The sequence below is a fragment of the Vicugna pacos genome, chromosome 10 (assembly GCF_048564905.1).
Source record: "Vicugna pacos chromosome 10, VicPac4, whole genome shotgun sequence".
Lineage (NCBI taxonomy): Eukaryota > Metazoa > Chordata > Mammalia > Artiodactyla > Camelidae > Vicugna > Vicugna pacos.
The window spans coordinates 51771488-51792180 of NC_132996.1; the positions used below are offsets into that span (position 1 = coordinate 51771488).

At 34.7% G+C, this 20693-nt stretch overlaps 1 protein-coding gene across 3 annotated transcripts in view; it reads left to right on the forward strand.

Moving 5' to 3' along the window:
* PDHX (pyruvate dehydrogenase complex component X) overlaps positions 1–20434 on the forward strand; it is a 66595-nt gene extending 46161 nt beyond the window's left edge. For all 3 annotated transcript variants that reach the window (XM_072969778.1, XM_006198309.4, XM_072969777.1), the window contains 6 exons: positions 486–660; positions 2274–2421; positions 9543–9601; positions 12789–12947; positions 16888–16952; positions 19381–20434. In XM_072969778.1, coding sequence (XP_072825879.1) covers positions 486–660; positions 2274–2421; positions 9543–9601; positions 12789–12947; positions 16888–16952; positions 19381–19639 — 865 coding nt within the window. In that variant the 3' untranslated portion in view covers positions 19640–20434. The remainder of the gene's footprint in view (positions 1–485; positions 661–2273; positions 2422–9542; positions 9602–12788; positions 12948–16887; positions 16953–19380) is intronic.
* Positions 20435–20693: the final 259 nt, after the last annotated feature.

The following is a 20693-nucleotide window of genomic DNA, read 5'->3' on the forward strand; positions in this document are numbered from 1 at the left end:
TGGCCATAAACAAGCTGATTTACACTAGAATAAACAATGTTTTAGTAAATATCCTAATGAAAATCATAGGTACAATAAACTTGACACTTTCTGAATGCAATGTGAAAATTATTTCACAAGTACAAAGAATGAAGGTATGGTTTAATTTATGAATTGCTCATCTACCAAAAGTCACCTTCCCTCCCAGAAAAAAAAGGACTGATTTGCCTTTTGAAAATAACCGTCTACACCAAATACTCTGATAAAATTGTATTTGTTGTTTGGTTTTTAAAATATGCAAATTTGTAGCCATTGGACAAATATGAATCAGTAGAACAGATAAGAATCAAGATTTTCTTGGGTAGCTCAAATAATTCATTTTGCATTATAGCCTTGACATCCATATATTTCTTTATCTTCCCTTCACTTCTGCCCTCCATTTTCTGAAAGCTCTCTTATATTCCTGGTTGCTAATCATGGTTATCTAATTCCCTTCTTATCTCCAGGGATGCTCTCAAACTGGTCCAGTTGAAACAGATGGGCAAGAGTCCTGAAGCCAGACCCACCCCAGCCATGCCAGCCACTCCGACAACACCTTTGCCCCCCCAGGCCACTGCTGTGCCATCTTATCCTCGGCCAATGATTCCACCCGTATCAACTCCTGGACAACCTAATGTAGCGGTAATATCTGAGTAGACTTTTATTTTTCAGATTTAAGTGAAAGAGAAAATAAGAACCATTACAAGTACTTTTACCAGTCTGTTTTAGTAGTAGCTCAAAGTGATAAAGACAAAAATACTCCACATGTTTTGTTTTGCACATTTCCATGAGCCAAATTTGTTCGTACAGTGCCACTTTCCAAATAGAATTATGGGTCAATTTAAATTTACTACAAGTTCCACAACTTGAGTGCTGTGTATATGCTCTATAATTATGATACTTTTCATGTCTTTTTGGGGGGGGGTGATACTAGTAATTGGTAACTGACACAACATCCCTTTTGTGGATTTCTTCTATTTTTTGGCCAAGGGAATTGATCGTTTTACTGTGAAGAACTATAGAGATTATATAGCTAATCATTCTTTCCTTCTTGGATACATGCAGTATAACAGCCTTGTTTATTTTCAGATTACTCCATTTTACCTCTGTCTCCCTTTCTTAGTACCTTTTATGTCATTTGCTGCCCATGAGAAGAAATGCAGGATAATCAGGATAATAATTTTATTTAAAATTAAATAGACACTGTAAAAAAAAAAACCACCAAACAAATAAACCTACACAGCTTTTTCTGATGGAGAAGTATATTCCAATATAATATTTTAAAAGAATTAAGGCAGTATAAGTTTCATGAGCAACATACTTTTTAAGTGTACGTTAATGATTCATGACCACATACACAAAAGTTTATGAGTAATCAAACTTCATTTCTTTAAAAAGTAAGTTATTCAAATTAGGAAGATAAACCTTGCTTTCAAATTCTTACAGTATGTAGACAGCATTTATTTTACTTGATCAAATATCTTGCTAACATAAATTGTTTAATTCCCTGAGAGAGCATTTGTTAAAAAAAAAAAAAAAGTCAGCTCTATTTTGGCTGTTTTGTACTATCCTAAGTGATTGTGATCCAGTCCCAGAATGGAGTAAAGGACAAGAAAGGAATTAGATGTAATTTAAGGTCCATCATGGTTTTGTTATCTTTTCAAAGGACAGAGTGGAAAAGCTACATTCAAGTTACAGGAAATTTTTATTATCTTATTCATACTTTATATTAGGAGTTTTTTGGAAATAAGATACTAATGTGATTTAAAAATTTTTTAATTACAAAACAAAAATAGAGATATTTTGGCAGATTAGTATGTTGGGTTTTTTTTTCTACTGTATGCCATTTCTTCTAATTGTTTTATTGATTGATTGCTTGCTTTGAGTTTTCTTAAAAAGTGATGTTTGTAACAAAAGCTACCTACAGGCTTACAGGTGGTATCTCAGTACACACAGCCATGGGGGTATTATTCATGATTTGGTAGATGTCTTTTTAATCATCTTAAACATAGCAACATAAAGATGTTCCATGCACAACTGTAACACGAATTTTTCTACTTTTTTCTATAGTCATTTACTATAAAGCTAAAACTCCTAAGATATCTTCTTACAGTAAGAATTTTTAATAATACTTTTACTATATTAATCTTTATTTTCGTAAGCTAGGTAACTGAGACTGGATTTCAGTTATACAGTTTGTTTATTTGTTTTTTCCAATTCCATTTATGGTTTAATGGACATGTTGTTTTTTACAGGGCACATTCACTGAAATCCCTGCTAGCAATATTAGAAGAGTTATTGCTAAGAGGCTAACTGAATCTAAAAGTACTATACCTCATGCATATGCAACTGCTGACTGTGACCTTGGAGCTGTTTTAAAAGCTAGACAAAATCTCATCAGAGGTTAGTAAAGCTGAATTTATTTTATGTAATACACATGCTAAACTATTATGAAAGCCTTTATTTATAAAATGTACATTGTGTAGCTTTTTTTTTTCAATTTTATCATCTAGCTATGTTTTAGTGCTACAAAAAAATTGATTATCTTTTCTTATAAGAAATAGATTGGTTCCAGAGTATTGAATTAATTATACTTTTTGATATGATGAGTGAATAAGCAGTTCTTAACATCTCAGAAAGTATATAATCCGGAACTGATTTAAGAATGTTTTAGATTATAAATATGTCTTAGATATCACTTGTCCTTATAATTTTAATTTTCAGTTTCTTTTCAAAATGTACTTTTATATTTTTAAATTTGTAGTGTTCCTCCTGTAAATCAGTTAAAACTAAGGTTGCTGAGAGACATAAATTTTTAGTATGAACTGATGTTTTATTTTGTCTTTGCAGTTTTTTGGCTTTTATTTCATTTTCTTGCCTTATTGCACTGTCTAGGACCTCTGTTACAGGGATGAATATAAGTGGTGAAATCAAACATTCTTGCCTTGTACTGGATCTTAGGGATAAACATTTGTCTTTAATGTTAACTGTTGGTTTTGGGGAAGGTAACTTTCTCATGTTGAGGAAATTTATTTTCCTAATTTGCTGAGAATTTTAAGCATGAATGGATGCTGAATTTTTCAAATACTTTTTGTGCGTCTCTTGAGATAATCTTTCCTTTCCCTGTTAATATGGTGAATTACGTTGATTTCCAGATGTTGAATCAACTTTGTTTACCTAAGTGATTCCTCATTAATGAGTGATGAAAGCTTACTTAATCATTAATTTTTTCATATATTGCTTGATCCCACTTTCTAAATTTTTGCCAAGAATTTTTACACCTATGCACATGAGAAATACTGGCCTGTGGTTTTTCCTTTATTGAGAATTTTTGGGGGTTTGTTATCAGATTGCAGAATGAGTTGGGCTGTATTTCTTACTCCTTTGTTTTCAGGAAAAGTTTTGAGTAGAATTGGTTTTGTTTCTTTTTTAATTATTTGGTGTAATTTACCAGTGAAGCTATTTAGGCCTACTGTTTTCTTTATGGGGAGATTTTTAACTGCAAATTCAGTTTTTAAAATAGATAAGAGTTATTTATTTCTTCTTGAATGAAATTTGATAGTTTTGTGTTTTTCACGGAATTTGTTTGTCATCTATCAAATTTATTGGCATAAAGTTGATCATAATATTACCTTACTGTACTTCTAACATCACTATATACATTCCTTCATATCCACAGCTTTTGCATCAATGGATTAAACCAACCATAGGTGGAAAATATATTTTTTTATGTAAAGTTCGAAAAAGCAAAACTTGAATTTGCCACATACTGGCAACTGTTTGCATAGTATTTACATTGTATTAGGTATTATAAGTATTCTAGAGATGATTTAAAGTATACAGGAGAATGTGTGTAGGTTATATGCAAGTACTGCACCATTTCCTGTAACGGACTTGAGCATCTCGGATTTTGGTATCTGAGGGATATCTTGAAACTAGTTTCCCCGGGACACCAAAAGATGACTGCAATCTGAAGTGAGGTCATCATTTTATATATTAATAATTTGTCTTCTAACTTTCTTGTTCAATCTGGCTAGAGGTTTATCAATTTTATTGATCTCTTCAAAGAACCAGTATTTAATGTTATTAACTTTCTATTTCTATAATTTTGTTTTTATTGATTTCTGCTCTCACCTTTATTGTTTCCTTTTTTCTGTTTGCTTTGGGTTTAATTTTCTTTCCCCCACTCTAGTTTCTTAAGGTGAAAGTTGATATCAATATAATATAATAAATTTTACTTCTAGTATAAGCATATGCTTTTAAGTTCTCTTTAAGCAGTGCTAGCTGTATCCCATAATTTTTGACATGTTTCATTTTCCTTCCCATTCGATTCTAGGTGTTTTCTTATTTCCCTTGTGATTTCTTTTTTGATTCATCATTTAGAAGCGTAAGTTTAATTTCCAAATACTTAGGGGCTTTTCAGTTATCTTTCTTTTATGATTTCTAGTTTAACTCAGTTGTGTTTAGAGAACATGCTTTGTATGATTTAAATCTTTTTAAATTTGTTGAGATTTACAGTCATAATGTTACTAATTTATTTTATAGTCATAATGTTACCAAGCTCGTACTTCGCATTGCAGGACAGCCAGTAAATCAAGAGATGAGGTGTTGGGGCAAGTAAGAATGATTTTATTCAGAAAGCCAGCAGACCAAAAAGATGGCAGACTAGTGTCCCAAAGAACCATTTTACTTGGGTTAGAATTCAGGCTTCTTTTATACTAAAAGGGTAGGTGTGTGACTGGGTGTTGCAGACTTCTTAGTGCTGGAATCCTTTGTTCTTACAATGTCTGTGTGAGTCTCATCACAGTGTTCCTATAAACTCCCAACAAGACAGTTGTTATTTTCTGTTCTGCAACCTTTTATCTCCTGATAAATGGAAAAGTGTTATACTTTTAAATGTCAAGCCTGGGAAGTAGAGCATTGAGAAAGGGCTGTTATCTATATGTCATGCCATAGACATCATTCTTTTACAAAAGTACTGAGCCAACATGAATGACTAAGCACAGGCAACAGAGCACAAAGGTTAGAAATAAAGGAATAGGTCCGGTATGGAGTCAGGTTTGTTATTCTCTGTTACTATAATAGGGTCTGTCTTGGTGAATGTTTCATGTGTACTTGAAAAGAATGTATGGTTTACTTTTGAGGAGCATTCTGTAAATGTCAGTTAGGTGAAGTTGGTTGATAGAATTATTCTTGTCTCGTATACCCCACTGATTTCTTATTTTTTTGTCTTATTAATTCTTGAAAGAAGGACATTAAAATATTTAATTATAACTGTAGATTTGTCTGTTTCCCCTCTTAGTTTTGTCTGTTTTGCTTCATGTGTTTTGAAGGTCTGTTAATAGGCACTTACACATTTAGGATTTTTGTATTTTCTTGATGAATAGACTCATCATATAATATCCTATCTGTTGCTGGTATAATATTCATTATCCTCAAACCTTCTTTGTCTGATGTGTATGTGGGCATTAGTGTTTTCAAGTTATGTCTTCTTCATTCTTAATGTAGCTGTATCTTTATATCTTACACATAACACAGGTTCGGCTCCAGACCACCACAATAAAGCAAATACTTCAATAGAGCGAGCCACACATTTTGTTTGTTTGTTTCCAAGTACATATAAAAGTTACGTTGCACTACCCTACGGTCTGTTAAGTGTGCAATGGCATTATGTCTAAAAATACTTTATTGCTAAAAATGCTAACCATCATCTGAGCCTTCAGTGAGTCAGTCTTTTTGCAGGGGGAGAGTCTTCCCTCAATATTGATATCTGCTGACTGATCAAGGCGGTGGTTGCTAAAGGTTGGGGTGGCTGTGGCAATTTTTAAAAATAAGACAATGATGAATTTTGCTGCACTGATTGACTCTCCTTTCACAAATGGTTCTCTGTAGCAGCAGTGCTGCTTTGTAACATTTTACCCACGGTAGAGCTTCTTTCAGAAGTTACAAAGCAGTGCTGCTTTGTAACATTTTACCCACCTTAGAGCTTCTTTCAGTCTACTCAAACCCTGCTGCTGCCTTGTCAGCTAAGTTTCGGCTAAGTTTATGTCATGTTCTAAATCCTTCGTTGTCATTTCAACAGTCTTCACAGCATCCTCACCAGGAGTAAATTGCAGCTCAGGAAGCCTCTTTCTTTGCTCATCCATAAGAAGCAAGTCCTCATCCATTCAAGTTTTATCATGAGATTATAGCAGTTTAGTCGTATCTTCAGACTCCACTTCTAATTCTGATTCTCTTGTTACTTGTACCATACCTGCAGTTACTCCCTCCATTGAAGTCTTGAACCCCTCCAAGTCATCCATGAGGATTGGAATCAACTTCCAAACCCCTGTTAATGTTGATATTTCTACCTCTTTCCATGAATTATGAATGTCCGTAATGACATCTAGATGGTGAATCATCTCCAGAAGGTTTTTCAATTGACTTTGCCCAGATCCATCAAAGGAATCATTGTCTATGGCAGCTATATATAGCCTTATGAAATGTACTTCTTTAATAAGACTTGAAAGTTGGAATTATTCCTTGATCCATGGGCTACATGATGGATTTTTAGCAGGCACGAAAACAACATTAATCTTGTCTGATTTCCATCAGAGCTCCTGGGTGACCAAGTGCATTGTCAATGAGCAATATTTTGAAAGAAATCTTTTTTATGAACAGTAGGTCTCCACAGTGGGCTTAAAATGTTCAGGATACCATGTTTTAAAGAGATACGCTATCATCCAGGCTTTGTTGTTCCATTTATAGAGCACAGGCAAAGTAGATTTAGCATCGTTCTTAAGGGCCCTAGGATTTTCAGAATGGTAAATGAGCATTGGCTTCAACCTAGCGTCACCAGCTGTCTAACAAGAGAGTCAGCCTGTCCTTTGAAGCCAGGCATTGACTTCTCCTCTCCAGCTATGGAAGTCCTAGATGGCATCTGTTTTCAATAGAAGATTGTTTCATCTATAGCGCTTGCCGTTTCCTTACACATTTATGTTATGGAGATGGCTTCTTTCCTTAAACCTCATGAACCAACCACTGCTAGCTTCACACTTCTCTTCTGTAGCTTCCTCTCCTCTCTCAGCCTTCACAGAATTATAGAGAGTTAAGGCCTTGCTCTGAATTGGGCTTTGGCTTCAGGGAATGCTATGGCTGGTTTAATCTATCCAGAATACTATAAAACTTTCTTCCTATCTTGCTTTTCCTCCCGCCCTATTAGGATGGGCACAGCTTTCTCTTGTGGTTTTTTCTTTACATGCTAAGTGAAAGCAGAACTGATAAATCAGCTTAGGTACAGGCTTTCCAACTTGACAGCTTTTAAAAGTTCAAGGAACCAAATGAAAAGCTATTTCAGAGAGAATGGTCAATAAAATATTCAAGAAGTAAACCCTGGAAACTGCCCTTTTAGGTCTCAAATGACACTTGCTTAGGTATGACATAGAAATTATTATGGGAATAATTTTCCTGGTTCCTTTCGTTCATGAGGCCAGAAACAGTGCTATTTCAGTGGGGGTGTGGATTACAGTAGTACCTTTGCATGATCCAGTTTTGGTATGTCCTTTCAATTAGGAATTTTCTGGCAAGTCTTCAAAGAGCCCACATTATCCAAGTATCTCCACTCTTCTTTCTTATGTAAGATTATAGTATATAGCATTCTGTATGCATATCTCACACTTTATTTTGTAACAATATACAAATAAGAATATTTTATATTCATAATGTTTCATACTGTCTTCTTAATGTCACCAATGGTCTCCTTTCAGCATGTTTGAAAATTTCCGTAATAAAAAAATTTTTTTCAGTGTGTTTTAAATTTCATTTAAAAAATAAAGGATCTTGGGAACAAAATCTCCTTTGCACATGTTAGACTTGAGATGCCTATTAGACATGTAAGTGGAAACATCACGTGAGAAAGTGGATATGAGTCTGAAACTCCGTATACATCAGGACTGGGGACAGGAGGAATCATTGTCATATAGATGGTCTCAGAACCATGGAATTGAAGTTCTCACCAGGCAGGTCGTTAGCATGAGAGGAAGGGACTTGAACGTGAGCGAACAGAGAGTGGAATAAAACCAGGAGAGTCTAGTGACACAGTCGGAGAGAGAAAGTGTTTCAAGCTGAAGAAGGTGATCAAATGTAGGAGTATGATGAGGGCAGGGAATTTTAGGTGAGGACTATGGACTTGGGCAGTAGATTTGGAAATCATCAGCTAGCAGGTGTTTTGAGAAGTCTTCACTCTGGATACCGGTGGATAGTAGATAAAGTGAGGAGGCTGAGAGAGGCAGGAGAGGTAAGCATAATGAGTTCATAAAATACTATGTCTGCATATCAAAATTTATGCAGACCAGATCTTTTGTATGTGGTTATCATTAAAAGTCTAAGCACTGGAAATCCGTTTCTATTTCTGCTCCCAAAGGGATTTTAAATAAACAAAAATGTTTGTGTTTCTGGAAATCTGAATTATAAGAGCTGTGTATTGGAAGAGCAGCTGGCGGTTACCATGACAGCTTGGCAGTATTAGGTTTATAGTACTACATCTCATCTCTTTCTGAAATCTTAGCATGCCTTTGAAATGAGCTATTGTTCACGTAAAATTCCGTGATACTGCAGTAACAGGATGTGTGTATTCTGCCACATACCATCGACTAGATTTTGATCTTCAAGTCTTTTTCTTGAAGTTCTTGCAATAAAGAATCAAATGTAGTTTACATTTTCTAATAGTTTCATACCCACTGGGAAAAGCAAAGGTATAAATCAAATGCTTTAGTTATGATCAGCTCTTTGGGAAGGGAGGGATCCCAGCTTTATCTTAAAATCATTATGTATAGTGAAAGGAAATTGATTTAAATGGATTCACCATAGAAGTAGACAGAGAACCTCATGTTATTCATTATGTGAGGATCCATGCCAGCATTGCTTCATCTTTGGCATTTGCTATATCCTATTTTGTTAAAAAACAACCCTTATTTAATGTAATGGTCTTAAATTTTTTCATCATACAGCTCAGTAGTAAAAAAATTTCTGAGCATTCCCTTTCTCTCTTTCTACGTATGTATTTGTTTCTTTAAAGTGACTACATGCACCACCGTTCTAATATAATCAGTCTATTATAAAGCATGAACAAGATACAGACGTTTGAGAAGGATGTGGAAAAAATGAATCATCTTGTAAACTTCCTGGCTATACAGGCCTCTGAGAGAGACCATTTGTCTTTTTAGAGACCCAGGAGTTGGTTCTTTTCTTTCTGATTATGGTTATAATGTATATCCTTCAAGTTCTTATATATGATATCTGAACAATATAAAAGAATTGTAATCAGGCCCGGGAGTAAACTTTTACATTTATGGTTAGTTTTATTTATCTGGGACCTCATATAATGAAAGTTTTTCTACTCGAGAGAACCTTATAACTAAGCAAACAAACAAAAACCTGTAAAATTTTTCATTTGTCAGTACATAATTTAGAAGTTTGCAATCATAATGGTTAATTTTAAAGTTGTATAATGAATGCTAATTTTAATATGCTTGTTTTTCTTTCAGATGACATTAAAGTATCAGTGAATGATTTCATCATCAAGGCAGCAGCTGTTACCCTTAGAGTAAGTAGTAAACCCCCAAATAATTTTAGCTGCTAAAGTGGTCTCGTGTCTTGGGATTTTATATAATAAATAGAACTCTTATTTTAAGTCACAACAATTTTATAATTTTAATGCTAAAAATATTCTATTGTTTAATCTTACTCTCAGTTTTACAGATGAAGAAATTGAGAATCAAAAAGGCTTACAATGAATTATAGCAGAATAAAGACCATTTATTCCACAAATACTAATTGATCCCCTAGCTTGTACTAAATATTAGGCCTTAACAGTATAGCAGTGAACAAAAGCCTATATATTTTCTGCTCTCGTGGGGCTTACAGTCTAGTAGGGAGAGACAAACATACATATGTCAGGTAGTGAAAGCACTGAGGAGAAAAAGAAAGCAGGAGAAGGGTGTTATTTTCAAAAATTCAGCAAGGAAGGCCTCTCTGGCAGGGTGATAATGGAGACAAGGCCGGCAGAGAGGGAGAGAGCCACGTAGGTCTCGGGGGAGGAGTGCTCTGGGCAGAGGGGACAGCAGACACAGAGGATGTGAGGAGCTGATCGTGTCACTCAGCGACGTGGCGCTGGGGATGAAGGAAGCCTAGAGTGGAGTTAGCCAGAGTGGGGAGGTAGGAGGTGAGATTCAACATGAAAAAAGACGGAGTTGAGGCAGCCCCAAAGTACATGAGTCCTTAGTGGCTGTGGTAAGGAGTAGGGATTCAATTATGAATGAGAAGGATGTCTTTGGAGCGCTTTGAGCAAAGGACTAACACGATCTGACTTAAACTTTAAAAAGAAGGAGAGCCTGCTGCGGGGGTTGTGCGGAGCATGGCCTCAGGAAGCCAGGCAGAGGCAGTGCTCTCTCCTGGAAGGCTGGGGGATGACCGTGGCTTGGGCAGAGCTGGGTCACATGGAGACAGCCGGTTATGTTCCAGAAGCAGAGCCAGCAGGATTTGCTGATGGATCGGATGTGGAGGGTGAGAGAAGGGACAAGGATTTTGCCCCAAGCAGTGGAAGGAATGGAATTTTCCCTGTCCTAAGATTGGGAAAATGGGAGAGGAGCAGGTATGAGGCAAGGAATCTAGAGTTTTGGACAAATTGAGTTCAGGAAACCTAGCGGCATTCCAGCGAGGGGTGGCAGGAAGGCAGGCGAACTTGCGAGCCTGCAGCTCAGCAGTGTCTGGCTCCAGATGTAAACTCTGGACCCGGGCTTCTGACGTCCCGCTCAGCACCGTTTGCTGTGATGCCTTCTTTCTTCTTTCTAGGCTATTTTCTGGATCACTGTTTATTAAGTGCTGTATTTCAAACACATTTATAAGGAATTCACTTTTACATCTTGGACAGTGCAATAATAAAGAATTTTAAAGGCATGCCTTTTCAGCCATTTGGTATCTAAATGTTCATATGGTTTTTCTTTTTTGACCAAATGATATTTTGAATTATATTAATGGTTTTTCTGATTATGAGTCATTCTTGCCTTCTTCAGGTGAATCCCTCAGGATCATTAGCTGTTTGTTAATATTTCATTTTATGATTTTGCATCAGAAGCCATAAGTAATTATTTAAATTCTGTGCTAGCTTTTTTCAGTCTTTTCTTTTTTTTTTTTAAATCATTGCCTTCATAAAATGAATTTGGATACATTTTTCCCTTTCCTTTTTCTGTACTTATTTCAATATTATAAAGATTTTTATTTCTCAAAGTTTTATAGAGTTTACCAGTGAAAATATGGGAGGCTATTTTGAGGAGGAGGCTCTGGCAACTTTCTCATTTTTTTTACTGCACAATTATCAAGCTATTCTTGAATCAATTTTAGAAATTTATATATTCCCAGAAAATCATTTATTTCATGGATTTCCAAACTTATTAGCCCAGAGTTATTTGAATTTGTTTCTTACGATTATTTTAATGTCCTCAGTGCCTGGGTTTATTCTGAACTCTGTGTTACTTTTATTGCATATTTTGCATATTGTGTATTATTGCATATTTGTATTCTCACTAGAAATATTTTGTTAGAAAACATGAATGTGTAATTCATTATAATTATTTTTTATTAATAAGAAAGTTTAAGATGAATTTTCCTTTGAATACAACTTAGGCTTTATCCCAGAGGTTTTTGTTATACAACTTTCTAATCGATTTGTCAAATAGTCTTCAATTATGAGGTTTTTTTTTTCCCCCTCTTATTTCAGTGTCGTCTATGAAGAATTTAAAATCTTCTGAGGGGTTGGGACGTAATTGTTTATCTCTTTGACATAGTAGCATTGTTTAATGAATGAGCTGCGCCTTGAAATGTGGAGAAGTGAAAAGAGCAGTTGAGCAGTGATGAAATGGAAGTGGGTGTAGGACAGCAGCAGTGAGAAGCCTGAGTAGGGTGACAGTTCACCTTAGGGGAGTGGTCAGGAGTAACATTAGATAGACTGGGTGGAATCAAATGGTGGGTTGCTGTGTTTGAAAGACACACTGGGAGGCCTGGATCTTATTCTGTAGAAAGCAATGAAGTTTTGAGAAGAAAAATTAGTTTGTAATTTCTGTTTTTCAGCATCATTGTCTCCTGTGAATATCTGGCAACATTACCCGTACACACTGTTTCCAAGCGTTTAGTCGTTCCGTCTGGTTTTTTCCATCCTCAGTGTAGTTGTATGTGTATTAAATGTACACATGCTCATATATAGTATATAACATGTGTTTATGACGCCTAGGAAATCTCTCTTTAATAGAGAAGTCATTTATTAAGAGCTTTCTAGTATCTTCCAAGGCTATGCTAGAAAATCAAGCTTCCTCATGCCACAGGAATAATATGGTGGAATGTCACTCCTCCTCTGCCCTCCTCTCTTCTCCTCAAGGTCATGTCGGTCATCATATGAGGCAGGAAGGTTAACAGTCGTTAAATGCTTCCTAGACATCAGGTTTAGCGAAGGGAGCCCTTTTTCTTAACCATGTTATAAAGAGATTAAAACGTGTACATCATCAGAATCTCCTCAAGCTTACTTCAGAGCAGGTGATATGTTTAATTATTCTTCCCAAACATAGAAGATTTAATATAGCGGTCCAAGGCAGTTTTTTCAAATTGAATTTTATTTTTTTTCCTTCAGTCTAGCTATATTCACTTTCAAAACTGCATAGTGATATTAGGTATTTTTCTGTACCATTCTTGGTCTGAAGCTGCTTCTTTAGTAACATGTTTTTTCTATTGCTGTTTTCTAGCAAATGCCGAGTGTTAATGTAAGCTGGGATGGAGACGGCCCAAAGCAACTGCCCTTTATTGACATTTCAGTGGCTGTGGCAACAGATAAAGGTCTAATTACACCAATTATAAAAGATGCTGCTGCTAAGGGTCTACAGGAAATTGCTGTCTCTGTAAAGGTAGGTCTTGACAAATACTGTACTTTCAGAATGTTAGAAATTACTTTCTGATAAAGTCTTGGTATGATATGGTCACACTGTGAGGGAGATACACGTGTGTGTGGTAATATATATTTTTGTTATTTCTAGGTGATTATCAATTATGTATATAGGTTTTTCAGTTTTAATCTGGGTACAACCCATTTTAAGAACATTTAACATTCAAATATTTAGAAATAACATGCAGATAAGTTAGGGCCAACAGCTTCAAGTTATAGATGAATGCTTTATATGCCAAAGTCTCAAATTCAACTCTGAAAATGATATTTTGATAGAATTTAAAGTTAAAGCTGAAACTCTATTTCTATGAAAGTGGTAATGGATAGACCTCACTTTTCACAGCATTTTATTCTTAAAGGTTTATTTTATTCATTTCCTCCCTAGAATTGAGACCATCAAAAAGTACTTAGTATTCCAGAAGCAAAATTACTTCATTTTTCCTGGGCTCCTTTAAAAGCAGTTTTGTAGCTCCAGTACGGAAGAATCAGATTTCACTAAAAGTATCACATTGAATAAGCAATAGGTCAGCTTTGAGAGCCTCATGAATTTCCAAGGGTTTTTTGTTTTTTTTGTTTTTGGCAGAAGTATCACAGATCTTGAAGTGTTAGCATTGAAAATTTCAGATTCATTTAGATAAGTGATTTTTTTGTTTTCCATTTGTCAAGGACCTCTGATATGTTGAGTGATAGAAAAAGTTACCAGGGGGATAAAAAGTAGAAGATAAGACTTCTTTGGGGAACTGATAGTATGTAAATGTGTAGACTTACTTGCCCCAAATAAATAAATGAATGCAAGTTAATCTAGTTTAGAATCTAGTTGGATCTTAAAGGTAATCTTAGTGGAATTGACATATTTAAGTCTCTCTTCACTCCTCTTTAGAAAGATTTGCAGAGTGTTTTTATAGATAAAAATGCAACTGTTTTTCTTAATTGAGAGGTGGTAATAATTTGGCAAATTCAAAAGTTAAAGAGATTAGTTTATTAGGATATTACATGCCTTTTTTTCATAAAGGGTTTTCAGCAGTAAGAATGCATATATTTCAGTGTTTTTGTGAAGTTCAAATGAGATTAGATTTAACTGTAGTGTTAGAATTTCCCTTAACTGTAGAGTTAAAAATTAACCATCATAAGAAGGTTTCTTTGATTCTACCCAATTTACCTGCAATTCATAGTTTTTAAAGTAGCTGTGTTAGCATTCTCTGTTCCTTGCATCTTAAAGCAACCTAAGTTGAGGTGGTAAGGAAGCAGTGTCAGCAGCCTCTCAGCAGTGGGAAGGGCTACCCTAACCCTTCGGAGTGTCCCACTGGTGGCCCTTGAGCACTCTCTGTAATTCCTGGTGACTCGTAGGCTTGCTGTGTGTGTGCTCTGGCTGCTCATCTGAGCTCCCCACTCCACCTGCTTCTCTCTCCTGCTCTGCGATCTGTGGTCAGCACTCCACTAAGCACTTCATTTAATCCATTAGCCCAGTATTATGGTTGGAAACTGAGTTTTAGCACCTTTAAGAAATTTGTCTATGGTGCTGCATCTAGAAAGCAGTGGAAGTGAGGATTTGTTTAAACGTAGTCATGTATCAGTTCAAGTGCCCCTGTCTTAGGCCTTCTGTGGCTCCCATAGCTATAGTGACTTTCTACATCACCCTGTTTTTTGTCTTCGTATGGCTTATCAGTCTTTGAATTTACCTTGTCTGTTTATTTGTCAACCCTTTTATGTTCTTGATTGTTACGTTCATTGCCATATATCTAATTCTAGGAGGTGTTTGGAAGATGGTAGTTTCTCAGTGAATTTATTTAAAAGAAAACTTTCAATAAAGACTGTTCTATTGAAATTATTTTTCAAGGACTTTGTGGGTCCCTGAATATCTATCCATGGACCCCAGGTTAAGAACACCTGCTCTAAGTACTTCCTGACCCTCAGTAATCCCAAGGATGTCAATATGTGGGGCCAAAGGCATGCCTCAGCCAAGTTCAGGTTTGTATTCCCTGAATAAAGTAATATAGTAACAAGCCTTAGATCCCATGCTGTTCTTAATTAATTATAACAATCGCAAGAGGCAGAGGCAAAGTTTACCTCATTAGTATCCAGTAAACTTTTTGAATGAATTAATAAGGCATGTGGTATATTTTAGAAATATTTACTATTCAGCTTTTATTATGTCCTGTCAGCTGGGTGTCGGGGAACACTTGCTTTGATTTTTAAGTTCACATTACCAGGAAATACCAGTGAGAATTAAGTCATTTTCAGAACCAGTAATCCTCATCAGAATCTATTCTTATTCCAAGCTGTTCAGAGTTCATTGACAAGAATATCCTGCTGATGTTTTTGGGGTCCGTATAGATTTTTTTTTAAAGTGTATTATGTGTGCTTGCAACATGTTTTTTTTAATGAAAATGTTTTTTGTTTTAGCCTGGTAACTCATCAGGCTGTGTTGAGATCATCTGCTTTTAGAGAAATGCCTTTCAAAATTCATGTGATATGTGCCTGTTCAAATCACGTGAAGTTACATTGCTTAAGGCAGGGAAAATGCATTTGTAGATTGTTCTCTCTACTTGTGATACTCTGAGGACTATATAAGTCGAAATTCATCTCTTAATTTTTCATTTTGGATCCAAATAGTTTTATAAGTAACTATATCCAAATAATATAAATCATTTGGCAGTAAGTCACAGTGATAGGTTGAGATCATTTTTAGGTTTTTAAAGAATGTTTTATTTTTCAAAAATTAAATCATCTGTAGTTTAAAATTAAATAGTTATCAATGGTGATTATAGTTGTACCTATGTTAGTTATATAAGACAGAATATTAAGTAATCCCCAGATATAGATCATCTACCCAAAAGACAAAAGCTTCGTTCTTCTCTGCTCTTCCCCTTATAGAGTAATTCTTGATTAGTTTTTCACCTGTAATGACTCTATCTCTGTCCTCTTGCTTTTGAAGCACTGAAAAATAAAAGTGAAGATAAATGTAGTTAATTGCATGTACATGTAGAGAAAATTCAACTGCTTTTCCTCATTTCACTCTCAGAGTATTACCTGTCTTTCCTACTGTAAATTTTTAGACATCAGTTTTAAGAGTGGTATGAAATAATTACATTCTTAATGTTCCTTGTGGCAGTGTAAATTAGACTAGCTCATTCAGAAATGCTTTCACTATAGTATCAAGAACTAAGGGGGAAAAATGTTCCTTTTCTAGGGCTTTTTAAGTCCACTTCTGAGAATTTATATGAAATAATTCAAAAGAAACAAATGATCCAAATTACACCACCAGGGAAATGACTGAATTATGGCAGATGCAGTTTTAAAATATTAAACAGATGTTAAAAAAATCTTACAAAGACTAACAACATGGAAGATGCTTATACTATGAAGAAGTAAATATAAAATTCTATGTTTTTTTTTCTTTTTTACAACTCTCTGAAGTTATATATATGTATGGGTAAAAAAGAAGCAAACACTGAAATAAAAAAATAATATATTTGTTGTGAAATGGTTACCACTGAATAATTTATATAAAAGCTACTAGATTGACAAGAATGACTTTTATAATACTCTGTCTTACAAGAAAAATTTTATAGGCAAATTAGAAAATTGCATTGTTTACATAAAAACACTGAAACAGTCTTCATCTTGTACAAGATAATTCCAATATTTGAAGAATTTTTTAAAGGGAAATTATTTTTCTAGAGTTTTGATTTACATGTTTAGCTTCTTGGATTGTCAGTGCACTAATTTACTCATTTTTTAAAGTGTGTTAGAGAAAATTATATACCTATATATGAAGTCTCTTTTAAAGTCAAATCAAGGCATATCAGAGATGAGAGTGTGTCCTGTACAAATATTTCAAGTGACAAAAATCAACGGTATAATGTAGTGCTGATGGTCATTCTCTGTTTGTACTTTCCTAGGCTCTATCAAAGAAAGCCAGAGATGGAAAACTGTTACCTGAAGAATACCAAGGAGGCTCTTTTAGGTAAAATTTAATCTCTTAATTATTGGTAGCATCAAACAGATGTAAGACTTAGGAAATCCTTGTCAGCCTGTTTATTTTCTGAAACATTTTTTAAAATTTAAGCTAAATATCATACTTTTATCTAGACAATAGAATACATGAAAATATTCCCCATATTAGTTAGGCTTTCGTATCAACGCTAGTGGGAATCCATTAGGGTTAGCTAAGTTAACCCATTCAGATGTGCATTAGAATGACAGTCCGGGTCTGAAATACAATAGATTTATAAACCTCAACTGTATTTCTTTTCTACTTGTGATTTATTTTAAGGTACTTTGGGGAAGAATATTAACACTTAGACTCGAGTTATTATCAGCTCTGTTTTTGTTTCAGTGTGACTTGCATACATCCCATAAGCCTCCCCTCACCTTTCCTAATTCTCACCCCCCTCAGGGGTAACCACTGTTGTGAAAATTAACACCAAAGATTTGTTTTGCTGGCTTTGATCTTTATATAAATATGTATTTGTCAGTGTCTGACTTCTTTCACTCAGTGTCAGTGTCTGTGAGATTAACCATGTTACTGTGTGACGCAGTCACTTATTTATTATTGCAGTTATAATATTGTGTAATATGCACTATAAATATGCCGGTATCCACTTCACTGTTGCTGGGCATTTGTGTTGTTTACAGTTTGGTGCTATTACAAATAATGGTACCATGAACATTCTTCTTCTGTCTTTGGTGAACGTATGTACATACGGTTGTTGTATAGCCCTGAAAGTAGAATTGCTGGGTTTATAGCTTTGCTAGACCCTGCCTGATAGCTTTCCTAAATGGTTATACCATTATTTACTTCCACCAAGTTAGGTGGAAGTAATTCCCATACATAGAATGGGATTTCCCGTTGCTCCACATTCTTGCTAACTCTTGGTATTGTTAGGTTTTAAATTTTGAGTCATGGAGTATGTAGTGGTACTTTTTCTGGTCAGGGAAATACAAATTAATGATCTTGAATACTGTTTTCAGTTATCTGTCAGCCATTGGATATCTGGTAACTCATCAGGCAAAATACCTGTTGCAGTCTTATGTCTATTTTAAAAAATGACTTATAATATTTAAAAAAATGATTTATAGGAGTTTTTTTCCCCCAGATACACAGACTTTTGTAGCATATATATTATTTCAAATACCTTTTCCCATTTTGTACCTTGCCTTTGAAACTCTCTTGATGGTGTTTTTTAATGAACAGAAGTTGTGAATTTTAATAAAGTCCTGTTTATCAGTATTTTTCTTTATAGTTAGTATTCTTTGTTTTCTGCTAGGAATTATTGTCTATACCAGAGTCATGAAGTTATTTTTCTATGTTATCCTCTGGAAGCTTTATAACTTCTCATGTAGATTGCAATCCATCTGAAATTAGATTTTATCTGTGATATGGAGGTAAAGGTCAAGATTCTCTTTTTTCCCCATATGGATAATTAATTGATTCAGTCTCAATTATTGAAAAAAGATTACTTCTCTGTAGCATTGAGAAGATGACCGTGTGTGCTTGGTCTTTTTCTGTGTTCGCTCTCTCTTTTTTAGTTGGCCTGTTTTTCCTTCCCTTGCTTATTTACCAGCAAATGATAACTTTTGATATCTGATAATGAAAGTCTTCCAATTTTGTCCTCCATCAAGATTGTCTTTCTTGGCTTTGTATTTTCAAGTAAACCTTAGAATCAATTTGTCATTTTTCATCCATACACACACAGATATACAAACCTTGCTGGGATTTTGATTGGAATTGCATTGAATTGTTTGATCAGTTTTAGGAGAATTGATGTCTTTATAGCATTGAGCCTTCCTGTGAATGAGCATAGTATAAAACAGTGTTTACCTAGTTCTGTGATTTCTTTCAGTTGTGTTTTGTAATTTTTTGTTTAGAGGTCTTATCTAATTTCATTAGATTTATTTCTAGATTATACTACTGTAAATAGTACATTAAATTTTACTTCCTAGTTAAAGCAGCTTACATAGAGATATAAGGTAAGGTTTTATATTGATTTATTATCTAGTAACTTAGCTAAAGTTATTTACTAATCTTACTAGTTCATCTGTGGAGGCTGATTTCCTTTGTATACAATCAATTCATCTGTGAATAATAAAGTTTTATTTTCTTTTTTCCAATTCTTATACCTTATATTTCTTTTTCTTGCCATATTCCTCTGCCTGGGATTTCCAATTCAATGATGAATAAATGTTTATGTTACATGTAATATTTGTATGTGTGTTGGTACTTGTTTTTTCGATACTGTTATAAATAGTGTTGTTTGTCTGTGTCTTTGGTCTTTGAATAGCTTGGCGTAAGGTTCTGTGACATTTTTTAATAAAGTAAAAATATATAAGTCAGGGAAAAGTTTCTTTGATTAAGGATAATGCCACCTTCAGAGCTTTTTGTTTTCCCCTAGTATTTCCAACTTGGGGATGTTTGGCATCGATGAGTTTACCGCAGTGATCAACCCACCTCAGGCCTGCATTTTGGCTGTTGGGAGATTCCGACCTGTGCTGAAGCTCACTCAGGATGACGAGGGGAACGACAGGCTGCAGCAGCGCCAGCTCATCACCGTCACGATGTCGAGTGACAGCCGCGTGGTGGATGATGAGCTGGCTACCAGGTTTCTTGAAAGTTTTAAAGCAAACCTAGAGAATCCTATTCGACTTGCCTAGTCGTCAGAGAGAAGTTGGTCTTTGGCTTAGTGAATTGTGTAGTTGTTACTGAGAAACATACACTATAGGAAAACAATTAGGTGTTTAAATGTGAAGTGGATAAAGTGTTTATTTATTTTAGGTGAAAGAATTTGACCCGAGTTGTCTTCGTTTTCAACTTGGTTTTAATGTTAAAGAAATAAATAACAAACTGTAACTAACAGAAGAGGACATCTGGTTAGTCAGATCCATTTTTAATTTAACCACTGGTGCTGTACAAAAGGGATGTTAAAGTAGATGTAAATTAAATTGTGTGTTTGGCTCATTGGAGCATTTTACAGTATTGGAGAATGTATGATAAATTGTAAAATCAAAAAGTTGTTAGAACTCTACCTTAATTGTGTTGAAATTAGAAGTGGTCTTCAGAGAGATGCCCGTTAACATAGCAGTGGGACCTCACTTTTACAAGCACTTCTCTTATATACTTGAACCATTTAATATGTACAGACGTTTATTCTGGATAGTAGTAAATAAATAAGAATCACACTGTACTAGGGGTTGTGGCAACATTATTGAATTTTTTTATGTATATAAAGCCATATGTTTTAGAGTGGTTTCTATCAGTCTTATTTTACACTTTCATGACACTGTGAACTAAAGAAGAATAATTTAAAAAAAATTAAAAGTGAAGAAAGAGACCCAAAAAAGTGTTTGTTTCAATAATAAACTATAGTTAAAATATCTGAGCCTTCAGAAATAAACTGCTCACCTTCATACTGAGTTGGAACATATTAAAATAAATTATGCTATTTCCTGTCAAACATTTTAAGTTAGCATTGAGTTAAACACAAAATGTTGTTTCTTTAGTAAGAAGAGAAAAATTCATACAAATATGAAGAGAAACATGAGTAAGAATCAGGATGTTGTTTCTTAATGCATTTTAATCAAGTTTTTATATTGTGCAATAAAATGTCAGAAAATATAAACATTTCTATTGTATTTTAAATGTTAGGACACAGAAGTTTAGTACCTTGAAGTAGATTAGTAGTTTCCCTAGAACAGCTTAAAATGGACT